The sequence below is a fragment of the Budorcas taxicolor genome, chromosome 4 (genome assembly GCF_023091745.1).
Source record: "Budorcas taxicolor isolate Tak-1 chromosome 4, Takin1.1, whole genome shotgun sequence".
Classification (NCBI taxonomy): Eukaryota; Metazoa; Chordata; class Mammalia; order Artiodactyla; family Bovidae; genus Budorcas; species Budorcas taxicolor.
The window spans coordinates 76,273,138-76,285,528 of record NC_068913.1 but is presented as its reverse complement, the minus strand read 5'-3'; the positions used below and the strand labels follow the sequence as shown (position 1 = coordinate 76,285,528).

At 36.0% G+C, this 12,391-nt stretch overlaps 1 protein-coding gene across 1 annotated transcript; it reads right to left on the bottom strand.

Moving 5' to 3' along the window:
* Positions 1–1,205: 1,205 nt before the first annotated feature.
* On the bottom strand, positions 1,206–10,203 carry STEAP2 (STEAP2 metalloreductase). Its single transcript, XM_052638960.1, has 4 exons — positions 9,712–10,203; positions 6,750–7,277; positions 3,479–3,643; positions 1,206–1,493 (listed from the first exon to the last, which is right to left on the bottom strand). Exons 1-4 carry the CDS (start codon positions 10,201–10,203, stop codon positions 1,206–1,208), a joined length of 1,473 nt encoding a protein of 490 aa, XP_052494920.1.
* Between the last annotated feature and the right edge of the window lie 2,188 nt (positions 10,204–12,391).

Sequence of the window (12,391 nt, the reverse complement as noted above, 5' to 3'; positions counted from 1 at the left end):
ACACTGTAAAGAATGTCAGTGCCTTTATACCAAAGATCTAGATTGGAATGCATGGGAATGGGGCAGGGGCCATACAGCCTAGAGGCTAAAACCGTGGCCTCTGAAATATGACTGCCTGGACTTGAATACTAGCTCTGGAATGACCTTGAGCAAATTACTTAACTTTTCTATCCTCCATCCAGTATCCTTATATGTAAAATGAGGATAATAACCACCTCTGTCAAGGGGTTGTTGTAAGTACTGTATGGGAAAATATAAGTAAAGTGCTTAGAACAGTGCCTGGCATGTTATAATCCCTTAATGAATGTCAGTAAAATCCTATATCATTCAGAATATGACTGGCTAAGGTGCAACAGCAAAAACCAGCTGATAAACAACTACTTGTATGTAAACTTAACACTTTCCCTCTAACTAGAAATAATAATAAGAGTCCCAAGATTGGTATTATATTAGAAAAGTCAGTTTTGGAGGCCATATATTAAACTGTCTTCTCCCTGGTCAGTATATTAATATGCAAATAAAACTGTTCGGCAACAAGATAAAGAATAAAACTTTTCATGAGGTATACATTATCAGTATATATTTCATGTCTACAATGCGTTTTAAATTTAATTTCAAGTTCAGTTTGTCTCTTTGTGTTTGTTCATAGATCACATTGGTTCAAACCCTATCTTTGAAGGAAATATAGGGATGTTAACATATACTCTTACCTAGATGGTAACCTAAGGTGTCCCTTCTTAAAAATAATGTGTTATGCAGTTTTTTTTCTTAAGCTGAATAATAATTAGAATCTTACTTAAGCTCCAGGAAAAAATATCCATCACATTATATTAAAACTTGAAGTTCTGCTGGTTTGCACAGTTTTTTTTTTTTTAACATTATGTTGTATCTGTACTATTAACTACGAATATTTCTGCCTGATTATGGAATAAAGTTTATTAAAATAACAATAGCATTACAATTATACAAAACAAAACATACCTATGTTTCAACATAAATTGACTACAAAAATTCATATTGGCAAAAATGTGACATTAGGGAAAACAAATTGGAAGAAAATTCTACCATTAATTCAGTTGAGAGCCCACTGAACAGGTTTCAGCCCACAGCAGTTTGACAGTGCACTTGCAAGTGAAGATAAAAGAAGTTATAGAAATAATGGCATGAGGAGAACTTCATATAGCAGCAGGGAGCACCATTTATCATCACATTACTGTAACCCTCTCTGGTGAGAGATGAGGAACTGCTCCTCCAATACCTTCTTCTAGAAATTGGCTCTTTTCCCAGCCCTTTTTAATTCGCTTTAGCTTTTGGCTTATACATGGAAGGAGTAAAACAATCTTACCCAGAATTACAATTGAGGGCAAAACAAGAGCAAGAACAAAGTTTGGTGGTGTATAAAACCTGTAGTACTCTTCTTCAAAAGCTCGTTTCCATCCATAAATCAAAACATGGAAAGTACTTATGAGCAGAGCAACATATCCAAGGGTAGACTTGGGACAGGGGAAGAAGAAAGAGAAAGAGAACAAGAAGCAAAATTATTCAAACTCATAAATTAATCCATCCAAATATACTATGTTTATATTTTGAAAACACAATTTTATCTTAAATTATTGAGTTACTCTTTGTTATCTACTGACTTAAACAATTTTAACATTTTCATATATTTCTTACACATTTATGTGCGCACTGTTTTACACAAATAAGGCCAAATTACATATATTCTAATATTCTGATTATTTATCACATCTAGAGCTTTTCCTCATGTCATTAAACATGAAAACATGAGTTTAATTTAAAAGGTATTCTACTGAATGGATGTGCTATAATTTACCTAACCATTCCTTTTTGTTGATCATTTACTGTTTTTTTTTACCTTCTTCAACTATTATATAATGTCACTTTAAGCCCTTTTTTATATTTTGGTTTAGTTCCTTAGAACTGATTTCTAATAGTGGGATTACTGGTCAAAACATCTGGCTTTTCCTTAAGGATACTGATAAAAACTGGAAAACTTCTTTTAAAGGTTCTCCACATTTCTACCAGTTGTGTATGTTTTTAAAAATGTATGTGAGTGTATATATATACTATATATAATATAGTACATATATTACATATGTAATATATGTATACATATATACACATGCATATAATTAAATGCTAAAGAGCATTCTTATAGGTTTACACACATATAGTTGAACATAAAAATGAAAAATCTTATAGTATTCATGTGTAACATAAAAAGAATTTCAAATGGTTTTACTGACCATATTGAATGAGATTATAAGAGTATTTTGTTAAAAAGTTGACAGTTTAAAAATCGAGCAGTTCAGCATTTTGGGTTCTCTTTATTATATTTAACTGCTTGTTGAGAAGTGGTCTAAGTCACACAAAATGTAGCAGTCTATCAGCATAGTAATGTAAAGTCTAACTTCGCTGGAGAAGGATTAACTCTCTAGCAGAAAATTGTTCTGCTTGCAATTACTCATCTAAACTTATCATGATACTTTGCACCTGTCTAGCACCTTTTATCAGAGTGCCTTCTGTTTCTTTTCAGGTGGGATTAAACTAGCAGTTGGGAAAATATTCACATTTTATTTCCCTCAAAAAGGAAAAATTAATTTAGATGAGGGATAGGCCCTTTATTCTGAATGAGGTTTTTAGACCACAAAAAAAACACAAGCAAACAGGCAAAAAACAAAACCCCAAAACAACCAAAAGTTAGTGTACCACCAGATGCCACTCATCTGCATATTGTGCTATAAACCATTTGGAAACAACCAATACTGGTTTTATGATAATTTAGGAAGGGTCTAAATTTGAATTATGTATTTTAAAAATATGCAAATTCATCAAAGAGCTATTACTAGAGAAAGTGAATGTTTAACTTATCATACAACAAATGTTATTTTGAAATCCCTCATACACATATGTATACAACTGATGTACTAAATACATATACTAACAAGATTCATAAGGCTGGTTGCTTGTCATAATCCATTAACCTAGTTTTGTTACTGCTTGTGTTTGTGTGTATATACACATTTCCTTTAAAATATTCAGACTGAGCTTCTCTCCACTTGAATTACAACTAATGAAACTTTTCTAGACAGATTAAGATGACTCAGAATATAAAATAAGTCTCCGTTCAGTTGGCCAATAATACATTGACTTTGGTATTAAATTTGATCTAAGCTGACTCGCCTCCCACTTTCTATTCCTTTTTAAAATAACCTGTATCTATAACATAGTAGGCAGTGCTATCAAAACCTTCCAGTAAAGTCCTGTACTGGTCTTTTACTAACTAAACCAGAATGGTCCTAACGTGGCCTCTAGCAGCATATATTCCACGAGCTCCTTGCATAAACAGCAGTCCCAGAGGCATTCTTTCATAAGGAACATATTTAAAATTTAATTGTACTTAATTGTAGTTAAAATTCTGTACCACCCATCCCCTCACCAAACAAACACCATGTACCTGAATGAAACTGAATTCCCTCCAGTTTAAAGCATTGCTCACTGAAGGGATAGAGGTGACTGCCAGGAGGGAAAGTAAGCCAAGGCTCATTATGCCAAAGGAAATATACATTTCAATTCTCCAGACTTCTTCCTCGTTCCAAGAGTTTTCAATATTTGCATGAACCTAACAAGAAAGCAAACGTGAATTTCCTTTGTTTGGTAGAACATTAACTGATTCAGCACAGAGTTCACTCTTGGCCTAAGAATGTGTCATATACAGACATATTTAGGTTGCACTAATTCAATTTAATGAACTGTTATGGAGAACCTATTACTGGATGGTATTTGTTCCAGGTGTGTGGGAAAGAGACGAGAGAGTTAAACAGAAAGAGAACTAAGGTCCTCTCCTTCCTCACCCATATGTGATAAGGGTAGTTGACACATTTGTAATACATCGTGCTGACATGGACTCTGGAGTCCCAACACTGAAATACTGAGTGGTTGGTTCCAGAGGGAGACTAAAGAAGTAGTGGCAGTTTTCCGGTACTTTTAGAAGTTGGTTTCAACTTGGTTGAATATTCTGGCCTTAGTTCAATTTAGAATCCAAGCAGGGGATTTCTAAATTTTGTTCCTTCCTTTCTCACAGAATATTTATATATTGATTTACTTCTTTCTTCTTACCTTCTTTTCCCCAGGAAGTTGAAATTGCCCTGAGGATAAAGCCTTATGGAGCACAAATATTTATCTACTTGAATGACCTCATTAATATACTTTTCAACTGTCTAGTTGCCTCATGCAGTACTTTTCCAAATGTCTTCCCCTTACATTGATAATGCACATATAATCAAGCCAGACTTTAACTCTGAATATGTCAGATTCTGGATAGGAACTACTTTTAGAATTGTCTGTTTACATGCAAACAGTATAATTAGAGTATAAATCAAGGTTTGGATTCCTTGGGTTGAAGCTTTGATCTATTCAAGGAAAACAGGTTCTAACTTAATACCAGCTTTACTTTTTGTCCACTTCCAGGTAACCAAACTGAAGTTTAGTTGAGGTAACCATACCTGAAGTTTAAAAAAAAGAGAGAAAAGCTATTTCTTAGCCACTAGTTCACTGAAGCAATCAATGCCAACATTCTGAAAGAAGCCACAGAGCTCCTCTGTGGAGAAAAGGTTCTTACTATCTCATTTGGCGTCTATACAACAATACAGAATAACAGCATACCCCAGTAAACCTGGAGCCTACAACCTGTATCTCTCTATTAATACCTGTCCTCCCAATTCACCCCTTCATTCCATGAGTATGTTTTCTGAGCGTCTACAATGTGTCACAGTTCCAGGCATTATGCATATATCAGTGAGCAAAATGGACAAAGACTCCTCCTCTTGTGAACTTACATTCTGATGAGAGAAGGCAGAGAACAGTAAATAAAGAACACAAAGTGTGTTAGAAGGTGGAAGATACTACTGAACAAAGAGAAGGTACAGCAGGGGAAGTAGGAGAGGCTGGGAGTGCCAGGGTTGAGTCAGAAGCAGATGGCAGAATGTAAAACAGTGTCCAATGAGAGCCTCGCTGAGGAGATAAGGACTTGATGGGAAAAATTTTCACATTCTGAGGTATGGGAAAGTCATTCTGGCTCATACATGATTTGGTTTGAACTTTATTAACTAAGAACAGCCTGTCTTATGTACAAACGTACATTGCACATCAGCTATACCATTAAAAAAAAAGAATGCTGCCCACCATCAAGTTTTATAAAGGGTTTAATGGGCCCTTTGGGCCCCAGTTCACAATAGGCCATGAGGAGAATTCAGGAGGAAAACAGACGGATGAGGCTTTCTGGGCTATGAAATATTGGCCCCTAGATAGTTAAGATGCATACCTCTGGGAGAATTTCAACGACCCCAGATTCCTGCATCTTCCAATACATAGAAAAACACTGAAATTATTAACTTGAAATATCTGTTTTTTGTGATTAGCAGTAATCCTTTATCAAGGATGTAAGTTTGACCACACTTATTTCCTAGCTAAAAAATTCATATACATTCTGGCTCCTTCCCTGCCTCTTCAGAGCAGTCCCCTCAGAGTTACTGAGAGGTTGTTTCCCAGGTTATAGTCTTCAGCTTGGTGTGGATAACTCTCTTCTAATCTGATTATTGATCATTTATTATTTTTGTCAACAAATTGAAGACTTGAAGGAGGTGAGGAAGCTGGTAGAGTAGATATCAAAGCCTTACCATTCATTTAAGTGAAGTGGTTTTTAGAGAAAATGGCTTAAAGAACATCAATCTAGTAATTTTTTTTCAAATTATTTTAGGTTTTATTGTTTAAACAAGTGTAATTACTGGATGCTACACACTTGGACCATAATGCTTTGTTTCCTTATAAAATGCAAAAGCTCTTACACATGTGTTTGGTATATTGTGCTCATCTTTCACTGAAAAATGCTACATCAAAGAGCTTCAGTGAAACCCCTGATATTTACTGAATGGAAATTGTTGAGGAAAATCAGTCTATGCCATCATCAAGCCAATTCTACGAGGCTGTCTCTGAGATTTTCTTTACAAGTTAAGTGCCAGAAAAGCTTCACCTGAGGAACCAGTACCTTTCTTGCTTGTTGATAACAAAACCCAGCAATCCTGACTTGCTATTCTTTTTTATATTTTCACTAGACTTAATTTTATTGTACGTGTTTACTAAAAGCTGCCTTATTATTTCATGGAACATGGCCAATTATAAAAGAATTAACTGATGCTGAAAGTAATCACTGCAGTTGTAACAAAAAAGGAAAATAAAACCCAACTCTTCTCTTCACTTCTCTGCTTTTATTCTGCAGAGAAAGGGATGACAGAAGCTTTAACTATAAATTATTCTGAATTAGCCATATAATTCTATGCAAAAACCTTGTTTAAAGAATAATTCTTTCCCCTCCCTAAATATACCAACATTTCTATTACAAAGTATGTAAAGTTTTGGTGGTGGTGGTGGTTTGGTGGTTTAGTTGCCAAGTCGTGTCCAACTCTTGCGATCCCATGGACTGTAGCCTGGCAGGCTCCTCTATCCATGGGATTCTCCAGGCAAGAATACTGGAGTGGGTTGCCATTTCCTTCTCCAGGGGATCTTCCTGACCCAGGAACCGAGCCCAGGTCTCCTGCATTACAGGCAGATAATTTACCAACTGAGCTAAAAGTATGTAAAGTTTTACACTATATTAAATCTTAGTTTTTATAAATTATACTAATCAAGTATTTTACTAGCATCAGATAAATATCAAACTTGCTCCATACCTGCTGATAAGCCATGTTGAGAAACAAGTATCTCTCCGATCTTCTCATTGGTAAGCAGAGGCTGTAGGCAACATGGACCGAAGCGAAGAAAAAGCTTAATAATCCAAGCTGTTTTCTACACTGTAACCAGGTCTCCAACCACGGTGGAAATCTCCTATACTTGGTGCCATAGTAAAGCTGATAAGCAGCTGCCAGAAGACCTGCCAGGTAGACCAGGGACAGCAAAGTAATGGCAACTATGGGCAAGGTCTTATTCACAATCTCAATAGGAATCTTGTAAAAGTCACTCTGCTGGTTTCTAGCATAGGGATGAATCACATCTCTGACAAAAGAATAAAGAAAGAAAAATGTGGCCAGGCTTATGGCTACCACCACTGGCCCTCTCCAGAGAGTAAATAGTCGCAGAGGTAAATTTTCAATCTCCCTGGCTGATGATAATGATCCCAAGTCAACGGGAATGAAATTCAATTGACGGGCAAGTTCAATAACCTGTTGTCGAGCTTGAATATTATTGCTGCATATATAAACCTGTGGGGAAAAAACCAGAAGACTCATCATTACCATTGTTGCTTATAAAAATGGTAATAATCACATGCTCCATTTAATCCATGGAGCATCACATATGATGACCTTGAGTGATACAAAAAACTAAGGTGATAAAGCATGTTAATTTATTAATCTGTTTATTTATAGGTTAAAATAGTATTGTAAAAAAACAAAAGTCCTTGCTAGCTTCGATGACATGAAATGAAAATGCAGAAAAATCTAGCATGAACCTGGGACCAAGTCCTCAGGGGAAGGGAGGCAGGAAGAAAAATTTCTAAACCACGTGCTTCTGAACAGATAAAGTAAGTAAGGTCTTCTCTTCAGTAGTCTAGGTGGAATTCAAGCTGCTGGCCGTGCCCCTCCCCCATCCAGCTCCCACACTCCTGCAGATGGGCTGGGGCTGGTTCTCCAGGCTTTGGTGGACGGCTTAGTTCTAGGACTGCAGTGATTCTGCCAGAGTGATTGCAAGCAATACACTTTATGGCTTTTCAGTAAGGGAAAAGATGAGTATGGTGAATGAGCATGAGATGGTTGAATTTGCAATGAAAACTTCTAAATTATGTCATGATGCTATACTATTTATAAAGTTTACCTTCTGGCTTAGAAACCAATTCACCAACACCATGGATAATCTCAGGTATATTACTTCATTGGTCAGAATTATGAAATTCTTTCATCTTTAAATGAGGATAATATATTTGGTGAGGAAAAATGGCATTATTAGGCTTAGTTAAATTAAATAGTAAAAGTAACTGCCGTTTGATGTGATTGAGATCAGTAGGGGTGGGGGTGGGCTTCCAAGCTACCAAATACTCTTATATATTGTAATACGGTTGAGAAGTCAACAAATATTTGTTGAACACCAAGTTCATGCTGGAGTAATGTTAGAACCTGGATTAGTGTTAGAAAAAGTTTGCTATAAAATCTCTGAGTGATGTTCAGGGAAAACAAATTCCTAAATATATCCCTGAAGATGTTTATATACATGCTCTGGAACAGACCACACTGAAATTCTTGCCTGCTAAACCTAGTTATATAATGGAAATAATGTAGACTTCTTAGGATTATTAATTTTATCTAACAGCCATGTAAATGAAAAAGTCTATACTGTCAGAACTTCTAAAATGGAACAGTGAAGGTAGAGAAATATATATGAAAGAAATAAGGAAAGGCATTCTCAGTTTATTACAGGTGTGACTAGTCAATTAAACTTTTTTATTTAATTCATTAGGGAAAAACACTAAAAATTATAAAACTTTATAATTTACCTAAAAGAATAAATCAAACATATGTAAAGGCACAAGATACAAATGAAACTCTTTCTGTATTTCACGTTGAACAATCTCTTGTTCCATAATTTATTTTGTTGAATATTAAAATTATCACTAATACGGGCAAAGGATTACATTCAGGTCTATCTCTCGTTTACTTGATTTGATCTATCGCTAAACCGTGGTGGATATGCAAAAGAAAAAAAGGCTTCAGAACAGTCTCTAGGAAAGTACATATTCTTTTACTAAACACCTGAATTACTAAACACCAAAGTAAACACCTGAAAATGAGTAGTTAATCATGACTCTCTCATGCAGCATGCTGTGCTGTGCTGAGCTTCAGTTACTCAGTCATGTCTGACTCTTGCGGCCCCAGGGACTGTAGCCCGCCAGGCTCCTCTGTCCATGGGGATTCTCCACACAAGAATACTGGAGTGGGTTGCCATGCCATCCTCCAGGGGATCTTCCCCACCCAGGGATTGAAACCATGTCTTTGGTGTCTCCTGCATTTCCGGTAGATTCTTACTGCTGAGCCACCAGGGAAGCGTGATATGCCGCATACAGTGCTGTAAATACTTGAATTTATTTTCTAAGACATCTAATCAACTGTCTTTATGGGCAAAAATGATAAAAGTATTTTATCATCTTGCTCCAATATAATGCATAACTACACTTTTGAAAGACTTTTAAGGTGCACTACTCTATGTGTTTACTTATAAAAGCAGAAATGGAACACTGTTTACCAAATAGGCAAATACTGTTTACGTCTTTTTGTTTGCAAAGAAAGGAGGAGGAAGGAAGAAAGGGTGGGAGGAAGAGAGGAAAAGAAAAAAGACATGTTTGAGATTGTTTAAATTTTTGAGGAAGTAAGGAGATGGCCCATTATTCATCTATGAATCTTGTCTTTTTCTTCAATTAGCTGATTATGATAAGAAAGTTCAAGTTATTTTCTCAGATTTTTACATCATTTTGAGGATAAAAATATGTCCTTACAAGGTCAGGACACGAATCTTCAGGAGCTCATACATAGTTTTCAAAATGATAATCGTGGGAGAGCATCAGAATTCATTTTTTAGGTATATATTTGTCTACCTATTTAAGTATAAAATACCAGCTAAATAAGAATCAAATGTAAAAATACATACCTGCCGGCTGGCATCCTTAGGTCCTAACTGAAGTGCCCAAGCTGAGATAACATTAAATCCTTTCACAACCAAGGAGTCTGGGAATAATGAAGCCAAATATTCTGCATTGGATTCTGGGTATTGGTTTACCCTCATATTATTGCTCACATCAATCAGGATTTTACCCACAAGCAGATGTCTCAGGTCCCACAGGGAGGTATAATGTTCTCTATGTATAGCAACAAATATTATATTTGTTTTTATTAGAGCATCTTCGTGGTGAGTGACATCTACTACATGAGGAAAAAATTCAGAAGCAAATTTAGGATTTCTGCTTCCTATTACCACATGATAGCCACATCTAATAAGTCGAATGGTCAGGGATTTGGCAAAATCCCCACTTCCGATTACACCCACAGTGACCTTCCTTGCATCTTTGATACCATTTATCCCATTAGGCAAAAAAGTTTCACTAAGACTCTTGGGGCTTCCCATCATGGAGATCGATTCCATGATATGGACTCTTCCAAGATCACCAGGGATATCCTAGGGGAGAGAAAATAAAGCACTCATCAATTACTTATTACCAAACATGAACACACTTTTAGATGTTATAACAACATCCCTGTTTCTAGAGGTAAAACAATCTGGCAAGCTATATAACATCAAACACCACAAGACACAATTTGTAAGCCAGAAATGGATCTCGAAATAGAAAAATGAACTGTCACAAAGTTGATGTGCTAAATTGGAGCTTCTCCAATTTTAATGTGCATTTGAATCATCTGAGAATCTTGTTAAAACACAGATTCTGATTCAGTAAGTCTGGAGTGAGGCCCAAGATTCTGCATTTCTAATAAGGTGATGCCAGTGTTGCTGGTCTGTGGGGCCCCTCTTTGAAGAGCAAGGCTCTAGAGTACAAAAGGAAGGACAGTGAAGTTTTCAGCAAGGGAGAACTTAAAAAAAAATACAGCTGCAACCAGTGTGAAAATTCAGTTTCTCAGCAGACCAGAGGCAGCAAAGTCAGAAATACCACTAGAGGTAAAGAAGGACTGTGACGATTCATCATAGCTCATGAGACAAGAGAAGACAGACAAACAATAGTAAAACCCAAAGAACCATTTATAACCCCAAACTGTCTAGAGTCATTTGGGACTACCTCAGTAGCTAGTAAGTAGCTAGTAAGAGCTTTATTATTAAATAAGAGTAAGCTAAATCAGCTACTAAAAAAAATGAAATCTGGGGTTTACCATTTTCAGAAAAGTAGCTATCAAAATATAATAAAGAGTTAATTAAACACTATAGACTTCTATCATCCACCTTATGTCTCATTAACTTATCATCGAGAAAGTTTTCCGGTATAAAGGGGGTTAGTAATGTGTTTATGGTCTTAAATTACACAATACTTATGAAATCTTTTTCTTCCCTTTTTTTGCATCGGTTGCCTTGAATATAATGAAGTTATTTTTTTCTGGAAAAAATCTGTCAAATTCTTTCCTTAGTGGTTAACACCTGCAAAGTTCATATTTATAGTAACATGCTCAAGTATGTATTCAGAAAAATAAATAAAAAAAGAAAAAAAATCAAGAATACTATTGAGATGGCCATGAATCAATGTCACTGTTAGGTCTGAATGAAAAACACTCTTCCATTTTATCTGCAATGTTCAATTTCTTTTATAGTAACAGCAGATGTGGATCTCTTCAGAGAACTTAATGGATTTTACAGGAACAGGTGGAATGTTTTTAAAAAACATGTTTTTCTGGTTTTTAGTAACTGGAATTTGAAATTACTGGAGCCAGGAAAATTCAACTTTTTATCCTAGAAATAGAACATGTTCAATGACTCCAAATATATCAGTGAATTAATCTTTAGAAAGATAATAATACTACCTGATACTCATATAGCATACACTGTGTGCCAGCTCTGTGCTTTACAGATTAACTGACTGCATCCTCACAACTACCCTGAGATAGGTACTAATATTGTCATGCCAATTTTGCAGACGAAAAAACTGATACATGCAGAAAATAACTTGTACAAGGTCACAAAAGAGGAACTAGAGAAACCAGGATTAGAACCCAGGCAATCTAGCAAGGTATGTATCATTTGGGTGCCTGTAAGGAATTAAAGAAAGATATGGGGGTAGTGGCAAGGTGGAAGAGAGATGGTGGTGTTCGTGTTAGTATATTCTCCTTCTTCAGCCATGTCATTGCTCCTTAGCATTACGCCTAGTAATTGCTCCATGTCATCTCAATGTCTAACTTGGGTCCTGGGAAAGGGGAAAACTCACTATTTTTTAGTCTATTACATGTTTCATTTCACACTTTTCAAGTTATAAGGGGTAATAATTATTTGCTTTCCCTTGGGGTGATCCCACACACCCTGAAAAGCAGGGGTGAAGGGGTGTCAGAGGCACTAAGGTGGTACAAAACTGTCAGCATCCTCCGAGAGATATTCCTGGTATTTAGAGAATCAGGAGCAGTTAAAGAAACCAGAAGTAGTTAAATCAATGCTCATTTCATTAAACAATTCAAGGTGAACTGACTGACTTACCCCTAGTCATATATATTATCTAAGGATAAAGAGAGTTACTAAATTCTCACACAGGAAACCAAGTTTCCTATATCCCAGTCTCAAGTTCTTCTGAGTAGAGATTGTAGCATCCCCCAAAATGTAAGAATTGCAAAATCTTTAAATC

Bases quoted from the DNA above. Each gene is read 5' to 3' on its own strand.
- STEAP2 (XM_052638960.1), bottom strand. From the start codon at position 10,203: ATGGAATCGATCTCCATGATGGGAAGCCCCAAGAGTCTTAGTGAAACT. The intron at 3,644-6,749 runs GTATGGAGCAAG...CTTTCTTGTTAG, and splicing joins TCAACATGGCTTATCAGCAG to GTTCATGCAAATATTGAAAA. The intron at 1,494-3,478 runs GTACATGGTGTT...CCCTGTCCCAAG, and splicing joins GGGAATTCAGTTTCATTCAG to TCTACCCTTGGATATGTTGC.